The 21,515-nt window shown below is 41.3% G+C and overlaps 1 protein-coding gene across 1 annotated transcript; it reads right to left on the reverse strand.

The window, feature by feature from the left end:
• Window positions 1-4,867: 4,867 nt before the first annotated feature.
• KPNA4 (karyopherin alpha 4 (importin alpha 3)) lies at window positions 4,868-15,759 on the reverse strand. Its single transcript, XM_009082971.1, has 16 exons — window positions 15,718-15,759; window positions 14,852-14,941; window positions 14,739-14,768; window positions 14,605-14,657; window positions 13,799-13,894; window positions 13,594-13,679; window positions 12,161-12,247; window positions 11,776-11,945; window positions 11,644-11,688; window positions 10,607-10,738; window positions 10,225-10,353; window positions 8,549-8,653; window positions 7,867-7,938; window positions 7,087-7,249; window positions 6,141-6,235; window positions 4,868-5,005 (listed from the first exon to the last, which is right to left on the reverse strand). Exons 1-16 carry the CDS (start codon window positions 15,757-15,759, stop codon window positions 4,907-4,909), a joined length of 1,494 nt encoding a protein of 497 aa, XP_009081219.1. The 3' UTR covers window positions 4,868-4,906.
• Between the last annotated feature and the right edge of the window lie 5,756 nt (window positions 15,760-21,515).

Consider the following 21,515-nt stretch of genomic DNA (forward strand, 5'->3'; position numbering starts at 1 on the left):
AGAGCGGCTGAGCGGAACTGTGAGGGGAGGGACGAGATGAGGGGAGGGACAGGAGGAAAGGGAGAGAGCTGAGGGAAGGGACAGAGGTGGAGAAAGGGCCGAGAGGGAAGGGACAAGGCTGGAGAAAAGGACAGGAGGGAAGGCACAGAGCTGGGGAAAGGGACAAGAGGGAAGGGACAGAGCTGGGAAAAAGGACTAGAGGAAAAGGACAGAGCTGAGGGAAGGGACAGGAGGAAAGGCAAGGGAAGGGACAGAGCCAAGGACAGGTCTAAAACTGGTCTGGTGTGTGTGTGTGAAGCTGCTCTGCTAACAGCAGCCTTACATTCCTGTCACACCACTGTATTTTTGGCTATTACACAATTTAAATCGATTTTTTTTCACAGACTATCAAGTTTTTCACTCTGAAGTTGAAATAATGCTTTCTATTACTGCAGTTCCACTGCTACAATCTCAGTGTGACTGGCTCAAAACAAATTATCTAAAAAACCCCAAACCCTCTACATTTTTCAACTCATTTCAACCATTGTTTCTGGCTTTTGTTACCAGAAAAAAAATCCCTTGGCTGTTAATTGCTTTTCCTACCTGACTGTAATTACACATTCCCTGTGATCCTGTCTCTGTGTACGTTGACTTTCAACATTGTCCTCCTGGAGAGAAGTTGGCAAAATGGTTAATTTTGCTTTAAAAAGAGGCAGGGAATGGAGAGGGTTTAAAACATAACCAGTTTGGGGACAGAGCAAAGTATTTTCGTGGCACTCAGCTATTTACATATTCAGTAGGAATATCATGTAGGGTTTGACCCATTCACTGATAGCTCTGGTACCTACCTGGGAGAGCATCTGTCCCAGGTACAGGGTTGGGATTACAGGATTCCTGGGCACATAGGGATGTTTTTGGCTCAGGGCAGAGCTAGTTCTCTCCCTCTCTGAACAAACCTCTGCATGTGGTTTATTCACATGCCCAAAGTAGTCTCAGAAATCCCAGACAGGATCACACAAAGCTGCAGGTGCAAGGTACAGATTTTTGCTCAGAATGAAGTAAAACATGAGCAATCCAGAGCTGGTGGTAGTTATTATTTCCCTCCTTTGCACCATAAATAATCACTACATCTTACATTGTGAGTTTCACAGAGTTTGGGGTAAACTGGGTGAATTCCTTTTGCTTTCTCCCACCTTACAGTTTCATCCTTTCAAGCCAGGAGCATTTTGCCTTCCTTTCATCACTGAATCATTACAGTTTCCGCTTCTTCTTCTTCTTATCCTTCTCAACCCTATTTTCCAGAGGAAAAAGCTGTAGCTGTCCATGGTATCACTGCTCCCCTCCCTCTCCCACCACAAGGTCTAAATCTGTTTTCCTTCTCCAAAAATTCTTCTCCAGCTCCTCAATACTCTAATTTTTGTGGTGCTGAATAGGAACAGACTGATATTTTACTCCAGGAATGCTCAGCCTGGGAGTTGATTTGTTTCTGGGCTATATGAACTCCATTATAATCCTTTCCCCCCTCCTCCCCTCTCTGCACACCCAGGAAATCTCAAGGGAAAAAAAGCTACTGAAACAAGGGAACTTTTAACAAGAACTTACCATATAACTGAGTGATGTTCAGAGTAAGATCATGTGTTGGTTTTCACCCACTTTATGCACTTAAAAAGTGTTAAGAATTCATTCATTTAATCTGAAAAACTGCATTTGGGAAGGACATTCTGGATTCAAACCATGACCTTGTCCTGCTGATAGAACTCAAGATTTCTGCCCTTTCCATCAAGTTATAAACCTAACCCAGAAAACCTTCGAAGTCATCTTAACACCTTATCCAGAATGTTATCAGCCAACCCAGCCTGTTCCACCACCAAACCAGGAGTGCACAACTTACTGGGAATGCCTGTGATCCACCAGCCTGGAGATGGGACATTGGTCTGTCAGTGCTCCATGAGCCAGGAAACAGCTCTGAAAGGCTTCACACAACCAGAGGCAATTCCACTTCAGCTCCTCTCAAGCTCTTCCTTTCCACTCAGCATCCTAAAATTCCAGGCCAGTTCTTTGATCCTGGGGATAAAAATCCTACCTGGAATAGCTGATTTATGGATTAATTTTGGACCTTTTCATATTTGAAATCTTTCCTGAGCTATTTGCTGCCCTAAGTGCAGCTGGAAGAGGGATTTTTTTTTTTACTCTAAAATAGAGAGTTGATTAATAACCAACCTCAGTGTGATCAGTGTTCCTAACAGCCTACCCTTATTCCTTGTGTGCATCCCAAGCCTCCCAAACAAGTCCCCTTTCCCCAGCAATGTGATTCATTGCATTACCTCAAACTCCAGCTTTGGGGAAAAAAAAAGGCAAAGTGGCTTCAGCTTTGCTCCCAAGGAATCAAGCTGTGCCTCCCTGGGAAGGTTGGAATGCTTGAGTTTTCCATGTTTTGGGAAAGCAGTAACAAGTGCCAAGACCTGCTGTGAATCAGGGCAAGAGAATCTCCCCCTTAAAAGCCCACCAAAAAAAACCCAAACCCACCAAAAAAGGCAAAAAGCTCAGACAGAAAGATAATCTTCTGGAATTCTCTTACATCAGGGAAGTGCCAACAAAAGCCATTTTGGGGCAGTAAATACAGATGTTGTCAGTGGCTTGGTTTTTTTGTTGTTTCAGGAATATAGAAGTTGCCACAAACGTCTGTTTTTCTCTTACCCCCCCAAAGAAGGATTCTAATAAAAGAAATTTCTACAGAACTATGAGTATATGAACCTATGTATGTGAAAAGGTTGGAATGGAGCTTAGAGATCATCTAGTCCCAACCCCCTGCCCTGGGCAGGGACACCTCCCACCAGAACAGGTTGCTCAAGGCTCATCCAACCTGGCTGTGAACACTGCCAGGGTTGGGGCAGTGTTGTTCCTCCAACCTCCACAACACACCACAGAGACATTTAGCAGGTCCAAATCTCAAAGGAGAAGCTTTCTAAGACAATTTCTTCCAAGACTCTTGCTGGCAAGTGAGTGTTTGCTACAAAGAGACACCAGTAACAGCAGAGAATTGCAAGTTTTAATGTTTATTTCCCCAAGACAGCCTAGCCTGCACTCTACTTGGATAAATTCACAAGCTAGATTCCGCTGCTTCTAGTTTGAAACTTTTAACCATGTTTCTGATGACAAGGAATGCTGCAAAAATACTCTAGAGTCCAACAAAGAGTTATGATCACAAAATAATCTTTATCCATTCTACAGTGTTTCAGAATTACCAGCTGATTTGAAAACACAAGGTAGATAAGAGATGCTAAATGGTGGCTAATCTGGTATGGTTTTCTTATAGCAAACTGTTGTTTCATGCAACACTTTGTGCTCAAAGGGGAAGGCACAGCATTTCCTACAATGAGCCACCTTATAAAGAGTTCAGTTTGTACAAATCTGTAATGTCACCTTGAATTTAGTGTGCAGGACCTCAAAACTGAGGCATTCTTCCAATTTATAAAAACACTTGCATCCTTTTTGTAGTGCAAGTTGGAAAAATACAAAGTTTTTCCCTCTCTAAAGTGGCTCAAAATAGATTGTTCATGGCTGCCTACATCTAAGATAAAAAGAGTCTAAAACAATTGGATTAGGCATATTAAAGGTGTTCAAACCATGACTGGATTTGTACATCTATTCACACCTCTCTTGTTTGTTTTCTGGTCTTTATTCTGCAGTACATATGCACCAAATTTCCTTTTTGTCGAAGTTTCCATATCATTTTCATAGAAAACAAAGTCTGAAAACAAGTAACATTGAAACACAGCACAGTATCCTACCACAACAGAAACAAGTTTGGTTACAGGACCCAACAAAATCTAAAAAATGAACTATGCTGCAAGATTTATCACATGCAAAAGGTCTTTCATGTTATCTTTGAAAATGAAAAGGAGTTTTTTTTTATTACCACATTTTACTGCTTTCTACTATTATGGCAACTTGTGTACTGCAACACAGTCTAGTTGGGAGGAAATGGATGGTTTATTTTTAGTTATTTCTTTTTTTCCATGCAAAAAAAAAATAAATCTACAAATTAGGGTTTGTGGTGGTTTTTTTTTTGATGATATGGAAAAGCTTTTCATAACATCAAACATTCATCTGGTGCAAATGCACAGGGAAGCCTTCCTGAAATTCTGACTTTACAAACAACTAAGAAGCCATAGAGGAAAGAAATTGAAAAGAAAAAGAAGAGGGGGGAAAAGAAACCAAAACAAAACTAAAAAGATTTAAAAAAAAACAAACACAGGCTGCAGGAGTAAACCAGAGTCTGCTGCTAAACCGGTTTGTGTCCAGTGTAAGTTACACTTGTGACCTCATTTTGCTGATGGATTAGGTTGTTCTCAGCCCCTGAAGGCGACTCATGCGCTCACAGACAGCATCACACCACACTCTTACACACCACGGGCCGGGGCCTGCGGCAGGAGCCCCTGCTGGGGCCACTGGGCAGCGAGCCCAGACATTCACTCAGCGCGGCCACTCACACGGTGCTCCGGAGCAAGGCCTGGGCTCGTCCTCCTCGCACTCTCGTGGGCATCCTGTTCTCTTCTGCTGACAAGGCTTGAGGATGGTAGGGCTGCATCCCCCCACATTGCTCTAGGAAGTCCTTGTTCCTTTCTCAGGCACTGAAGATCTTTGACCTGTAGCCCTTTTTGTTTCTTTGAACAATCTAAATAAGCATTCAGTGTGAAGTTTGTCATTGCGTTTTGCCACTCATTCTCACTCGCACCCACTCGCCATTCCTGACTCCATTTGGGCTTTGCTGGGATTCCAAATGAAATCTTCACATTTTGCTTTCCCCCGATTTTAAAATGCAGCAGCAGATCCCATGAGCCAAGATTGATGGATCAAACCTTATTTTTTTTGTGTGTTTTTTGATTTCAGTGCTGCATTGTACCTAACTTCCCAAAATGCCACTCTAAAACTGGAACCCTTCTGCTGGTACATTGGCAGATGAATTGAAACCAAATGTTCCGCCTTGGATTGCTTCTGGAACAAGGCTTGGATCTTCATCAATCTGCAATGCAATGGGAACACAGTCAGGAGGGGCAGGGACACAAAACATCACTAAAAACGAGCTGCACAACCCAAGAAACATCTCTCTTTTCACCTTCCCTGCAGCAAGTCTTGCCATTCCTCTCCTCTAATTTGGTGACTGCATTAAAATAGCCATAGACTGGTAAAGGATTGGAATGGACCTTAAAGATCATCCAGCCCCAACCCCTGCCCTGGGCAGAGACACCTCCCACCAGACAAGGTTGCTCAAGGCTCTATCCAGCCTGGCTTTGATGAAGAAATTTAAGTTGGATGAAGTAATTTAAGCCAAAATGTTTTAGCTTGTGTTTAGCAGGTAGCTCCAGGGCACCCAATCATCTCTTGTTCATGCAATTACCACTCCTGCAAAGTGTTCTGTCAGCCTTCCAAACTGTCACAGTTCTCAAGATAAAACCAATGAAGCCCAGAGTGCAGTTTCTATTGAACTAGGTAGCACACAGCTGACCAAACTGACACTAGTCCTGCTGTATGTGCAACATCTGAGCTGCTAAACAAGGCCTGGAATTTATTGTTCACATAGAAGTGAAACTCTAGCAAAAAGTAATTTTCAAAGTGAAAATAGGGCATGAATGCAGCAATAATCTGCTCCCAAAAGGTCTTCAACCACATGGAAAACTCTCTCCCTTCATACACAGAGAGCCATGATTGCACCTCCTTTCTATGCAATTAGCTGCTACCATTTAAAGTGCACAGAAATCAAACCTTCCTTTATGTTACATGTTAGAAATGAAAGCATTGTTGATCAGCACATCCCAGCTCTGAAATTACTGAGATATTCACAGTGGTTTGTCTCCTAAGCAGCAGAACCTCCAATGGGGCACTGGAGCCAGCAGGGAGCTTAGCAAATGGCAATGTCAAGCTCAGGCAGCAGCTGAGAGTTAAGAGAACTATTCCAAGCCTGGGATTTTAATCCTTAGAGATGAGGCTTAAATTAGGCATCAGATCTGCTTTAGATGCTGCATCATGAAGTATGGTTAATATGCAACTGGTTCAAACAAGGGCTCAAGCTCCACCCAACCAAGCAAGTGTCACAGCTCCTGAACCATTATAACCATGGACTATCACAAAAGCAGATTGCAGAGCTGTTCCACACTCACATCATCTGAAGAGAAGAACTGATCAATGATCTCATAAGCCAGTTTGTAGATGTCTTCATTTTCATGATTCTGTAGCTGTTCAATTTTCTCCAGGCCTACAACACACAATAAGGAACATAAGAACACCAAGTTCAGGCACAACAACCTTAAGACCTCATCATACAAAGACATTAAAACTCAATCTGGGAACAGAGTGACCATGAATAAGATGTTGTTAAGCTCATTTGGAGTATTTATATCTATGTATTATCTCTCTCTCTATATATATATATCATCTATTATATATGTATTATATGATATATATACACAAATATATATAGGTACAGTACCTATAAATATTTTGAAGCTCTGACAAGCAGAGTCTTATGCTTTTAAACCTCTTTTCTCTCCTGACCATCACCAATCAGTTAAGCTTTCCCCAACATTTTTGTCTTTTTGACTATTCCACTCCATGTTATCTCTAAGTTTCTTATTGTTCTTTCATCCCTAAAAAGTTTCAGTCAACTTAAATACTAACCAACATAAAGTCTCAAAGCCATTAGGAACTTCCAAGTTATTCTATTTCTACAACCACTGTATGTAGAATTTCTCTTCCAAGTTCACCTGGACATGACTTGTGCATGACTAAGTTAAGCAACATCATCCCTACATCAAGTCAGTTAGACTCATTTGTCTAATGTTTTGGACTGTTACAAAAGTGGCACCTAATAAACTTTACTGCCATTATTCAGCTCCTCATTTTACTTCAAATCCACATCTTACTTGATCAGGAACTAAATTAGCTAGAAGACATTCTGTTCACCTGATGGGCATGAAAAAGTCACTTGGAAAAAGGTTTATTGAACCATCTGTGCCAACACACACCAAAGCCAAGAGCAAATACACACAGTAGGAAGCCAAAACATTGATTTTTGGGATAAGCTGTCAGAAAAATGAAGTCTCATACCTCCACACTCTTCTATAAGATTGGCTATGGTTTCTGCTTCATCTTCAGCCATTTTTAATATATTACTTAGTCCATCCAGAACCACTTGCACAACTTGTGCATCTTTTACTGTCAGCAAATTGCAAAAGGGAGGAATTACATTTTGCTGGATTAAGTAAGCCACCTGAGGGGAAAAAGGTAAAAGTTACACCAGGAATGTGGCACAAGCGAACAAGTTCCATGAAGTCAAAGGCCTCCAAGCTCCCCAACCAGCTGAGAGTATTCCACATTCAGAAACCACTTTTTAGAGCATCCAATCAAATTTATGTGCTGTTACAACTATATTTAAGGTCTACAACACACAAGTAGTAGATAATGTTAATTCTTAAGTACTAGGTGAGGGGTTTCAAGCTCACATTGAAGAGTGATGGCACCACTAACCACTGATCTAATGTTCTGGGCTTGTAAGAAACTAGAGTAGTTCTACTCACTGGTCACTATCCTTCTAATTATCACTTTCTTATGGTTGGGGGAAAAAGGTAACAGGATGTGGAACGGCCCAGAATCCCATCAGAACCTGAATGCAGTCATTCAGAGCTCCCAGGCCATCCTAGCACAAGAGCTTCCAACCAAATCCCCAGTGATGCTCCAGATCTCAAGTCATTCCAGAGATGACACTGCAGCTGTTAAATTCCTTGTGGAAAAAGGAAGAGCTACTGGACAGTAGAGGAATAAAGACATCCATAATCCTGTCACACTCTCAAATGCACGCAAGGGAATAGACCTTAAGGTTTGACTCACTTGGTCTTTTCTTCCACTGATGGTTAAGTTGCTTATTGCCCAAGCAGCTTCTTTCTGAGTGCCAAAGTCACCCTAAAAATACAACCACAGATACAATCATTCCAGGTTTATGTTATTTAGTATTCCCATCCAAGCTTGGATTTGTTACTCTGCAAAGTATCACCTTATCAGTTCTCAGTAGGCAAAGTGGCTAATAAATCCTGCAGCTGTTTGAGTCTACTCAATGCTCATCCCTTCCTGCAACCACATTTTCCAACTGATCTACCAGAGGAAGGGAAATTTGTTTACATCAAAGTAAGTGAGAACTGCAGCGCTCCACTCTCACACTGCTTATCAACAGCTGTCATGTACTACAGGCAGAGATAAGCACTGTGTCAGCTCTGATAAAGCACTGCTCACACTCTAACTGTGGCTGTCTCTCCAGTGACTCAAGGTCTGCTTGTTCAATTGAAAGAGAAAAGCTCTCAGAGATCAATAAATTGGCAGTTAACAACTACCTGTGAACACTTCTGTTATTTATCCTGTCCCCTAAATATTTCTTACATGCTTTCAGCTATCCCCTTCTTCCCGACACAAAACGGCTTGGAAACTCATGTTTTAAGACACTAACACACAAACTGAGATGGAACAGAGGCATGTGAAGTGCCAAACGAGCATTCAACATCAATCCTTGTGGTCTAACCTTATCTAGAAGATGTATTATCATTGGAACAAGGTTTGCATCTATTACTGCCTGGACTTGCTGCTGGTTTCCTGCAGTGATGTTAGATAGGAACCAAACTGCTTCCTGCAAAACAAAGGGATGTGAGGAATTAATTCACCTAGGCTTTTAAATCACGGATTTCCACTCCAGCAAGAGTACATACATGCACATTTATAGCTCTGCAATCCATACACAAGACAACCTTAAACAAAACCAAGTGTTCTGCCAGGCTGATTGCACATAGCTGAATTCCCAAGGAGAGCACACAAAGGGGACAATCTCTCCTTGGGAGACTCCACAAGACTCTTCAGTCTTTCATTGTTACCAAGTTACAACCAAATACTTCCAATTAAAAGGTGATATTATTTGGAGAGAAACAAGTCACAAATGACCTCTCAGTAATTGCTTTCATCACTGAGAACAAAGGCTGTAGGTTTCAGCTGATGCTCAGGTGAGCTCCAATTGCATGACAGCTTCATGTTCTCCAGACATGAGTGGTAGGACACGATATGTTCTTTACCTCCTTCGCAATGTTTCTCTTCTTGGCTTCAATCATCAAGAAAATGCAACACCTGCTAGTTAAACACTTGATTTTCACTGCTCTAAAATTACATGACCCTTGATGCTCATTCTGTCCACCAGCTCAGGATGCTCCTTCCAGCAACAGTCACCTGCCTGGGACAGTGGTTTAGCCCAAAATTCCAACTGTTCAGGACTAGAGGTGCTGCTGGGGAGATCTGTCCCTGCACAAAGACTGTGCCTGGACGATGTTAAATAAGGATTGAGAACTCCCACCTCCCTTTTTCAGTGGGAATCTATATTTTAGTCAGGAAATAACTGTTTCACATAAAATTTTAAGCATATTCAGAGTATCAACTTTTCATCTTACAGCTGATGAAATTTTCTCTTCCTAGAAAACCTCCACCACTCCTACTCAATTCCCTTTTCCTCTCAACTCTCTGGAACGACTTTCAAGCTGAATATTTCTCTCAAAATGAGCGTCAGAAATTCTCTCTCACTTTTCATTCAACTGAGTCTCTGAGATCAGATCACAGGATCACTAGTGACCCTGCCAGAGATTTGGGATGCCTTGGCTTCTCCTGGTGGGCTTGTTTTGGGCTTTAATCATTGGCAGTGTTGCAGAGAGGCCCCAGAAGTGCACAACACGCCTCAGATGCACTCCGGAATCAGCACTGCAATCAGTGCCCCCATTTAAAGCCTTTTCCACACATCCACACACACGCATTCCCCACCCCCAGCCTGCCTTGGCTTCAATTCCATCTCTCTCACACACTCCATTCACAGAGACACCCAATTATCTCTATTTCATCACTTCCAAGAGAGTCAGTTTAATTAAAGTGACATTTCACGTATGGAGAACTCAAACTTCTAAGTCAACAGACTGATAAGATAAAGTTTTAATTTCATAAAAATTCAATTAGAACAATCAGGAAACAACATTCTTGTCAAGTGCAAGGCTGCAGCTCCTTAGAGATTTTTCTGTGGATGTTAGTTTCTAGGGAAATTTCAGCACTTGCTGTAATTTGCCCCAAACTGGGATAAGGAGTCAATTCGTCAAATCTCTATGACACTAGATGTGGAATCCAAGCTAATAGACAAGTGATCAACCAGGTGCAATCCCTGCAGGTGCTTACCTTATTAATTTTTTCTTTGGGATGTGTCAGAAGTGCTGGAAAATGGGAAAGAGCTTCACAATTGAGAACTACCTGTGTCTGTTCATCGGTGCCAGTGACGATGTTCCCCACAGCCCTCAGGGCAGCTGTCTGCAACAAAACACCCCCTTGAATCAGAGTTCTTTCAATCAAAGAGCTCTTTTAATCAAACATTCTTTGAGCTGAGCACAAACACTGACAGTTCAGAAAGCAAAAGGTTCTCTGCAAATCACAGCATCATCCAATGCTGCATCACACGTGCAAAAAATACTCTTGAAAGTCAACGTGAACTATAAAAAGAACCTAAATGTTTTCTCTAGTAGCACATTTTCAGCACCACTTCCTCAGAGGGATCCAAACTTACTTGCACTTTAACTTCTTGGTGGCTGAGAAGAGGAACCAAGTGAGGGACTATTCCAGAGTCTATCACCATCTGGATCTGTTCATTGCCAGCATCCGTTAGATAGGAGAGTGCCCAGACTGTATCTACCAATATCTGACAGGAAGAACAGCTTTGTTAGGACAGAAACACCACAAATGTCACCAAAAATAATGGCAATTTTAAAACTGCATTAAAAAATAAGTTTAAAATTAATATACATTAATCCACATGTGTAGTCAAAGCCAACTTAAATAGCTGTGAATCTGATATTAAGTGACAGCTTACAAAACTCCAAGTGTTGTTTCAGCTGACAGCTCTTGGCTGATTCACAAATAGAGCCATTTCAGAAATTCAAATGAGCTTAACTTCATCTACTTCTAGACAAGAAATTAACTAGCACAATTATTATTAGCATTTGTTAATATATTGAGATGTATTTTGGCAAAGCACTTTTGCCATTAACTTAGACAACTGAGCCCCAACTGCAACAAGAGGCAAAGAACTGATTTTAAATTCTGGCCTGTTCAGGCAAAAAGATGATTTCTGTCATAATTCCATCATTTTTCATAACTTCAGCAAAGCCTTGTTCATTTACCTATTAAGTACTAATGTCCATATTTAACACCTCAGCACTTACACCTAAACTTGACATAAGGCACATGCAGCAAACACTGACTTTTTCTTCATTTACACTCATTTTCATTAAAATATAAGTGCCAGGCAAAAAACCCCAAACCCTCCTGTATTTATCTGTAGATGAATGTTCACAGAAATACAACTGAAACTGCATTTTTAAGTGCAGGGAAAGTCCATGCAAATAAGCACTTGAAAGACAGAAATATCAAGGAAAAACCTAACTGATACTTACAAATAAGCAGGTAAAAAGTAAGTTTGCCCTAATGAAAGAACATCAGACTTATTTTTTAATGAAGAAAAAAAGTTACTTGTGATTAATCCTTGTACTTTCAGCTATAAAACTCCTTCAGAACACAAAGCAGACTCTAAGGGAGGTTACTTACATTTACATCCGTGTGGTGAATTAAAACGCAGAGAGCTGGAAGGATCTGAGGGGGGAAACAAACACCTGAGAGTTATTTTGAAGGCAGACACACTGAGCTGAGCTAAGTCACACTGATCAGCAATTCCATCACCTCCTGAATGGTTTCCATTGGAGGAGGAGGATCTTTGTGGCGGCACAAGTTGACCATGACCCAAGTGACATTCCTTAAGAAGGTGATGGGGATGGATGGGCTGATGAAGGACAGCAGTGGCTTCACTACTCCAAGGCTAATAACATAATCTCTACACTGGGGTCCATCACCTATTGAAGGCAACAAACAATTATTAGTGGTATTATAACAGAAAAGAGTTCTATAATTTACAACAAAAACTGAAGTGGTGGTAGGAAGGGAAAGGGATGGCAGACAACACTAAACCACTGACAACAGTTGACAACCCAGCATATTCCTGAGGATTTCTTCACAAAGTTCATAGACAACATTAAAACATCCTTAAGAAGTTTTTGGTAGCACCCACCTATGATATTTCCTAAAGCCCACACAGCTTGCTCACAAACATTTTGATGGGGTGAATGCAGCAGTCTCAGGAAAAGGGGCACAGCATCTGCAAAACACCAGCAAACCCCAAGGAATGGTTAGAAAATGCAACTCCAAAGACAAAATGGCTCATGTATTTAATCCTTAAATAAAATATCACAAGAAATTTTTCTCCTGATTAGGTACTGGTCAAAACTTCAGTCACTAATTTCCCTGGTGGTACTGAAGTAAAACACTGCAATAATTCTTCCTTTATTCTTATAATCAGAGTATTAAAACCTGGCATTAAATTTGTTTGTAAGTCAAGTTCATTGAAGCTTGTCAGGATCTAAATTTAGCTACATTGATTGAATTCTGTGCCAAGTTATGCAAAGTTGTAATTTAAAGACCAATCTCAGTAAGTCAAATGAACCAACTCAGGAGTAAATAGCTGCACAGATACATTAGGGACTGGGAATGTAGGGAGAGAGCAGGAAAAGGCTCTAATCTACCACATGTAGATAACTGATCCTGCTTTTTGCCCCCCCAGCACTAAGGTTCTTGCTTAACAGTTCAATCTGTAAGAAACCTATTTATTTTAGAACACATATTTAAGGGGAAACTGATTTTTTTGTTAGAATCTCTCTCAGTGTAAATCACATTTTATTAGAGAAATAACAAACAGTACAATTCTTATTTCCTACTAAACAAAAGTATTTCCCTGTATGCAGGGAGAGAAAACATCCCCAGCAAGCATATTGGTAAGTACTTCTGGAAAGATTCCAATGGATCCTATTTTTCCTTGAAATAAATCCTAATTTATTAGCTAGGACATATGAAAGTGACTAATTAGTGCACACAGACCTACAGAACATCACTGAAAGAAGAGTTCAATCCATTGGTAAGGTTTAAATATAAAGTGTTCTGCATCAGAGATGTGGGGCAGTGTCCATTAGATTTCCAGAAGAAAACTCAGATTGTAACTGGGAAAGGAAGAGGATGGGGAAAAAGCAACTTTAATCACAGAATCATTCAGGTTGGAAAAGACCTCTGAGATCATTAAGTCCAACCTATGACCTAACACCACCTTATCAACCAGAACATGTCACTAAGTGCCCATGTCTAGTCTCTCCTTAAACACCTCCAGGAATGGTTACTCCACCACCTCCCTGGACAGTCCACTCCCATGCCTGACCATCCATGAAGAAATTCCTCCTGATACTGCTTGCCAGAGCAGAGGTAGAACATCTGGCAGGAGACATCCTGAGCAGGTCCTTCGGTGCCATCCTTCAGCCTCTGACTGACAACTCGATTTCAACCAAAGGGCCAACCCTACTGTGTGGATTGGTGAGCAGAGGAACAGGAGTGTGTGTGGATGTTCTTTATGGTCTCATTCAGAGCAGGTTATCAAAGCTCTAACACTGCTGAACTTACTTGACTGAACTACAGCCTGTGTTTGCTCCGAGGTCCCAGAGGCAATGTTTGTCAGAGCCCAGGCAGCTTCAAACTGTAAGGAAGGACTGCAGAGGAAGAGAAAACCAAGAATTATTGTAACCTCAGTTCTCCAATCGCTCCCACATTAGCTGAACACAAGAATTCATGCGACAGTGCAAACATCTGAAGCCTTGGCAATACTCACTTGTCATCTCTTTCAAGACAGTGCACTAAAATAGGTAATATTCCTGATTTTATTAGGTCATCAATTGGTGGGTTGCGGTCACTGGAGAGCAGCTTCCTGTACAGGGAAGAAAGAAAACACCACATTAACATGCACATCCTGGAAATCATGGCTGCAGAGGAACTTGTGGATGTTTAGTCCAACCTTCCACTCAAAGAGGGATTAGTGCAGACACTAGGGCAGCCCAGTAATGGCTTCCTGTAGTTGAGTGTTGGAAACCTCCAAGCACAGAGTCCCAACAACCTCCCTGGATAAACTGTTCCAGTGCCACATGACTGGTCTGGGAAGCTGTTTCCTAGTGTGTCTCTCCTAATCCCAAACACCAAGCAGAATTTGTTTCCTTACTTTTAGCTGAAAATAACTAGAAAACCAAAGCCATTATGATCTCTAAGGTCCATTCCAACCCCTTAACATCCTATGATTATCCACTGCCTGTTTGCTTCCCATGTTTTCTCTACTTCTGAAGTTTATCACCAGTCAGTAAAATAAAGATCAGAGTTATCCAGTTACACCCTCCTACAGCTTCTTCCTCCTCCACCCAGCAAGAGATGCTGAGATCTCTCTGCATTTAAAGCTAAAGGCTTTATAGTCCTCCTAATTGTGTTTTACTCTAATAAGCATCAGTTTTGCATCAAGATAAATCCTCACTACTTCAAAGATCAATGTATTCTGATTTTTAAAGATCTCTATATCAAGTTTTAAGACCAGTTAATTACTATTTCTAGTTATGAATACAACTAGGCTGTTTGAGAGAAGAGTGTTCTTACCTTGCTGCCTGCACAGCACTTAACTGTATACCCTGGTTGTCACTTGAAGCATTCTAAAATAAGAAAAATTAACATTTTTCACACATTTGTCACCATGACATGAAGCATATTCAAACAATTAAGTTGGTTTTTACCTGTACTATTGCCTCCAAGGAAGTGTTTTGCTAGAAAACAGAGACAAAGGCAGTTAGAGATAGGAAAAGTCCTTAGAGAATGCAAGAAGATGTGCTTGAGATTTAATTCTTACCACTCTAAAGTCACCATCTATGTCAGAATCTTCACAGATGTCTTCATGGGGAACATTCCTTCTCTTTAGGAGATGCTCATCTCTTTTGTTCTTAAAGAGAAAAGTGATTAGATAACTTTAAAACCTGGACTTAGGGGTATGAGGGTGTTAAGAAAAAGAGGCATCAAACACTGTCATTGACACTGGTAACATTTCCAAGGAGCAGTTGGGAAGGACTGCACAGAGAATCACATTCTGAGAATTACTTCTTCCTCAAAAAACCTACAGCCAACCCCACGTGTGCAGCAACAACCTGTGCTGGAAGTTTCCTGTGCACACATCCATCAACACTGACATCACAGTCTATTTGTCAGCAGCTGTAACAGCAATTCCCAGGGCACAGTTTGCTGTTCACCCCAGGAGTAAAATCACTCCAGCTCTGATTACTTTTCTCATAAGCTAGTTGGCCAATAGTTCCAGTGTTACCTTCACATATATACTCTTCTTCTCTTGTGTGCTGTAAGGAAGCAGCTTTGTGTGCAGACTAGCAGGAACATCTGACTTTTAAAGGGAAAACCCAAGCTTTTTATAAGGCTTTAAAAGTCTCAAAAAAGCAAGAATTATTGCCTTTATTAAATTACAAATAAACCCTGTTCGTCTGAACAAAAATTATGAAATTCCCTGTATCAGGTATAGAAACTTCAGAACTTTCTTCTGAACCGAAGTTTAGCTTAGTGAAGACAAATAGAAGGAAAAGGTGTTCTTTGGGGACTAAGAAATGAAGACACAACTGTGGGTTTTTAAGTCTTCAACAAAAACTCTATTTTAGTGAAATAAGAACATAGTCAACTCCCATTTGGTAAGAATTATGTTGGGTCGTCTCTCACCTTTCTCAGCTCCACGACAACTTCATTTCTCTGTCTTCTCATAGTCTGGAAAGAATCAAGATCAAAGTTATATTCTGCATTTAGACCAACTGAAAAAGTTCTTGCACAACTCTAAGTTCATTCACTTTATTTACTTGTACACAGAGGGGTTAATTTTCCTTATCAAAGGAGAAATCCTATAGGAGATGGAGATAACTAAACTATTCATGCCAGTTTTATTTCGTAGTAAAACAGCCTCAAAGGTTGGGAGGAAAAGGGTATATGGCATCAGGAATAAACATCTGTTTTAAACGACAAAGTTGAGACAAGTTGTGCATAAAACAGCACTGAAAGCATTATAAAAAACCATGGACTAGCATTATAAACTAGCTCAAATCAAGAGACTTAGTAAGAAAACTGAGTTATAAAACTATTATTTACAAATAAAAACCACCTAAAACCTTTGCCACTGTGAGAGCAAAATTTTTGGCCATTTCCTCTCCAATATTCAGGGGGGGAAAAAATCCAATTGTAAATATACATCAATTGGTTTATTATTGCTTGTGTTACTGCAGTGAAAACAGGCAAATAAATCAGTCCAGAGTGATTTTGTTCCATGCTTTGAACTTTGCAGTGAATGAGAACAGCAAAGTTCAAAGCAATTCCGTTTTTATTGTAACTTAACTTGCACAAGTCCAGGGAAAGCTTTGAGTCTCAGAGCATAAGGGACTGCACTAAGACAGGTTAGAAGGAAAAGGAACAGCAAAGAGAGCTCAGCAGCAAAAAGCAGAACTGAAGATAAGGATTAAAATTTTGGCTTTCAGAGCATAATTATTTTTATCAATAACAATGTGCATTTCATCAGAATCAATTTCAGCTCTGACCAACTTTACCTCCTCAAAGGGAAGAGTTACAAAGCAAAAGGAAAGATGGAAAAGAAGGAATGGTTCCACACTGCTTTGAAGGCTGGACTTCTCATGTTTGAGGACCAAAATGCAGCTCATCACAAGAAAAACGGGGGAAATCCAAGCCCCACACAAGGACAACTTCCTGCTGTATAAAAGCAAAGTGCACAGGGCTCACCTGCTGCAGCACCAACCTGGGGAGAGCCAGAACAGGCAGGTCCAAGCATCCCAACACTAAAAATTCCCCTGACGTGACCACACAACTCACATGATGCTACAACAGCAGGTTGTATTTTTAATAATAGCCTTATTTTATCATTCCACAGCCTGGGATTGCCCAGGACCCCACCTGAAGGAGGGATGGACACTCTGAAGAGCAGCTGAAGGCAGGAAGCTCTCCATGGTCATTTCTCTGTCTCCAAGTGCTGGTGCCTTCCTGGAGAAGCTGATCCACTCCTGGATACTACCCACTGTTTAGAGGCTTTGTAACGATGCTCCAGCTTTACAACTGACTTATCTCCTACAGCCTCCTGCTCTCAGCCTGGAACAGAGTACTCAGTGTAGCTTCTCCAAAGTCTCCTAACTTGGCACACTCAGGATGAAAATAATACGAGGAAAAGCTGTGATAATCAGATAGCAGAACTGTACCACACCCCTGATGATCTCACAGGGCTATGAACACCTTCCCAAACCACAACCCAACAAAATAAGCATTCCTATCAGAAACTGCACTGGGGTAAGTCTTCCCACACTGCAATGATGACATTACTGGCCACAATGAAGCTGTTGATAACCAAGAGCAAGAGCCAGAGTACATCTTCAAGGAATTCAAGGCTGAATTGCTACAACATCAACTATACAGTGACATTAGGCTGTGAAGGATATGAAAAGTAACTGCTACAATGAATAGTGAGCCCAAAAGGAAATGTGTTCCAACACAGGTGGTAACACATTATCGGGACAGGCACATGTGTGTGACAGACAAAATGAGTGGGACCAAAACAAGGAAAAAAAAGCATCAGATGTGTCATTTAGAAGTCTCTTTACTTGAAAAAAAAAATCATATATGCAGTTTATTAGATGTAAAAAAATCCTCTGCTGGAAGAGGAATTTTTTCCCTCCAGCCCTAAGCTGACAGGCCCAGGTTTAATTCCTGCCTTCTGCAGAGGACCTGCACACCTTGGACTCACCAAAGCCTTCATAATAAAGACAAGCTCCCAGTGAAGTCACTCGGAAGACAATTTACCAAAATAGGACTCCACTAAAATAATTCCCTGTGTAAACAGTAGTCAGATGACAAAGTAGTTATTATAGGTCAACCTGTCACTGCTCTTCCTCCTAGGAAGGGAAAAAGCACAACAAATGAGAGCTGAAGGCAGCTCTGCCATGGAGTTTCACAGCATCCTCACCTCAGCCTAGAAATGGGATAGTCTGGAGAAACTAAAATGACAAACAGAGTCAGGATCAACCTGTGCTGTCTTTTGGAAAAGAGCTCCACGCGCACAAACTGAGGTGTTGTGGTTTCCTGGCACGTGGAGTTGGAGAGGTACAACACCCTTCTGTTCTGGGGAAGATTTTTCTTGCTAAGACTTCTCTGCATCAGTTCTCAGCTTGGACTGACACAACCGTGAGCAGGAAACCACTCTCAAAGTGAAAGTTTTTGACCCAGAGTTCAGCATGGCCCTGGGAAGTGCTCCAATTGCAAAACATGCAGCACTTCAGCAAAAAAAAAACCCTGGATCCTGTTTGCCGTTTGCCACATCAAAAATCAAATGATCTGATCTATTTCTGTCAGGCTGTGATGGCCACCCCTCCATCCTCCTTTTTTCAATTATATTTAGCTTCAGATTTATCATAAGGGCTATTTTCTGACCATTAGTCATGACTGAGCCCTTCAGCTTATCATTAAAATCTCCTGTTAGCTGATGCCTGCAGGATCCTGATACATCCTCGTGGTTTTCAAACACCACCGGGAACAGAACAAACATGCTAAGCTCCACATGAGGAGCAGCTTGGATCTATCAGCCTTTCCTGAATACACCTGGAGCTGTGCTCAGCTAAGGATCCTGATCCCTCCTTTACCTGAACCTCTGCTCCTCAGGAACTCAGATCCCACCACAGTCTGTCTTCACTGCTGCGTGGGGTTGGATTTTGGCTATTCTAAGATATTTCACCTGAGCTGCTCTGCTTAGACACCTCCCAACAGGAAGGTCTGGCAGCACACAAACAAAGGTAGGACCTCACCTATCCCTCTCATCCCAGGGAATGGTTTCCAAGGGCACATTGTTTCTGTTAGGGAACAGCTAAGGTAACAGGTGCTCTAAAGCAGTTGGTTGTGGCATCTTCCCTTCCTAGGAAGTTGCTACTGGCACTAAACTGGTCTGTGACCCAAAACACACCTCAGGGGGGTTTGGGGGTGTGTATATGTGCAAAGAGCCTATTGACCTTCAAAACCTTTTGGGAACTGGATGGCATTTTTTACTATTTTCTTACTAAGGCCCTGTGCACAAACTGCTTACTCACTGGAGTAGCTACTTGGAGTACTCAGCCTGCATGCCACAGATGGAGATGTGGATACAACCACAACAGCATGACTAAAACTTCTCTTGTCCTTCCCAGGTGTAAAAGGCACCAACTACAAAGCAAGGAGAGAACCTTTCAGAGATACATCCCAACACATCTTTGGGTTTGCTAAAAATCCACGCACTTCAGCCTAATCCAGTGATTCAGGCTCTGCTCCATCCACGATTTCCCTCCCATACTAATTTTAGCTTAAACTGGAGCAATCGAGTCAACTCGCAGATCACTGACAGAAATCCTTTGGTGTTGAAAAGCCAACACAGTCTCTATGAGATCCCACCAGAAACCACATCTCAGCACCTCTTCCCCCTTATGAATCCTAACAGGAGTCTCAGTTCCCAATAAATAAGTATTGCTATGACATTGCATATGCTGTCACTCCAGGGTTTTTTTCTCCTGAAGAAGCTGTGCATGGCAAATAAAATGCCTTATACAAACATCTCAGCATCATTTTTAAGTGACAAGATGGATGAGCTTCACCACAGAACTCCAAGTCAGCTTAAAGGAACCTATTTTTAACTCTGGCAGTGAAATTCCTGCTCTCCTTCAGTTCTTCCATATTTAATCCCAAGTAAAGTATTTTGTGTGGGATACAGGAAAGGTTGGAAAGCTTCTACCTACCTGCAATATCCAGTATATCCCACACCACCCCTTTCCTTCACTACCCTGCACCACTTTCTTGGTGCTCCTAAGTGTAATGTTAGTGTTATGGTAACTCCTAAACTCCTGACATTGCTGATTTTAAAGCATCAAGAAGCAATAGCTGCTCCAAAATTAGTTCTGAAGTGCTCTGCATCACAATATTATCATCATTTCACATCATGCATCTCTCAATTACTGAGCAGAAATATCTGTGTAACACTTCTCCTGCACTGGCACTACTAAAGCAATTCCTGATCTCCCATCCAGCCACACAGGTGAGTCAGGGAGGAAAAGGCCAGCAGGAACTCAACACATTCCTCCACCACCTCCAGAGGAATAATATGCACAAAGTGTTTTTTATTTCATCACAAAAAACCCTAAATGTCAGTCAAATTTCAATCTTGCAGCAGGCAACGATCACTAACAGAAAAGGAAGTGCTGGTAAAACAAAAAGCAGCAAAAAACCCACTAGGAATCTCTTCAAACCTCCCCAAAACAAGGCTGTGCTCAAGAGCCCTAAATGCAGCACTACAGAGACATCATTCAACCCCAAACTGTTCATAAAACTGTATCTACACAATGAACAATTTGCACTAATTTGGCCTTTTTATTGTAAAGCTCCAACATTTGATTCCAAGGTCTGTGATTCTGCCACTAAAATAAGGGGGGAAAGTTGGGTGTCAGCACAGCCAAACCCACAACAAACAGACAAACCAGCTCATCTTTCTTATTTTCAATAAAAAAACACCCAAGTAAAACCTGTTCCTCATTGAAGATGAAAAAAGTCACCTTAACAGCCTCCCTAATGGATAAGCATTTGCATCATTAAATATTAGAATCCAGAGAAGACTTGAAGTAAGACTTGGGTTTGGATGTTAAAATAAAGCAGTGTGACCACACCGGCAGCTTTAAAGGCTCCTCTTTGTGCTGTACCAACATTCTAATTCCCCCACAGCCCTAAACGCTTAAATCTCAAAGACCCTAACAGAATACTGACAAGAAATCTTAAACCCACTGAGATCCTCCCTCAGTCTTAGTCACAAATTATTGCTCTCACAACACCAACTCCTCCAGCATTAAAAAGTTTATTACAGTATGTGTTCCTCTATAAATAAGCCAAAAACAGGACAAGGAAGTGTTTGGTATTTCTGGTCACAGTGAATCCCTCTATTCCCAGTGTCATCACCAATCTGTCATCTCCAAACACATGGCACCAATTGTTTACAACAAGCCCGTGCAGGCAGGTTTGCCCAATCCTGAAGCATATGAAGGAATTTTACTAATCATCTTATGTAAAACAGGTGTGTGTTTGGGTTTGGGGGTTGGTTTTTTGCCTCTTTTCAAGGGTACAATTTGTATTTTTAGCAGTACATTGATAGGGGCCGGGGAAAAAAAAAAAATCAAAGTCCAACTGTAACTCTAGCTAAAAAGGTAAATATATGCTTAGTAGTTGAAGAGATAAAATGCAGGAAATTCCCTGGGTTTTGTAGGAAATATAGTAAGGTGTTGTGAAGATGTAAGAAATGGAAGGTAAGGGCAATGTGACAACAGCTGTTGGCATCGGAACTGCCAATGGATTGATCTGAGGTGGATATAACATTAAGAAGTTTGTAATTTACAACCTTCACAGCTTCTAGAAATATCTATTATTTTGGGAATCACCAAAATTAGAGCAATTTATTATTGATCTGT

This window comes from Acanthisitta chloris, unplaced genomic scaffold (genome assembly GCF_000695815.1).
Source record: "Acanthisitta chloris isolate BGI_N310 unplaced genomic scaffold, ASM69581v1 scaffold13849, whole genome shotgun sequence".
NCBI classification, from domain to species: domain Eukaryota; kingdom Metazoa; phylum Chordata; class Aves; order Passeriformes; family Acanthisittidae; genus Acanthisitta; species Acanthisitta chloris.

What these genes read in the sequence shown, in the direction of transcription:
- KPNA4 (XM_009082971.1), bottom strand. Translation starts at nt 15,759, where the DNA reads ATGAGAAGACAGAGAAATGAAGTTGTCGTGGAGCTGAGAAAG. An exon ending in AGTGCTGTGCAGGCAGCAAG is followed by an intron (nt 13,895 to 14,604) that starts GTAAGAACACTC and finishes TTCCCTGTACAG; the next exon opens with GAAGCTGCTCTCCAGTGACC. An exon ending in TAATACATCTTCTAGATAAG is followed by an intron (nt 7,939 to 8,548) that starts GTTAGACCACAA and finishes TTGTATTTTTAG; the next exon opens with GGTGACTTTGGCACTCAGAA.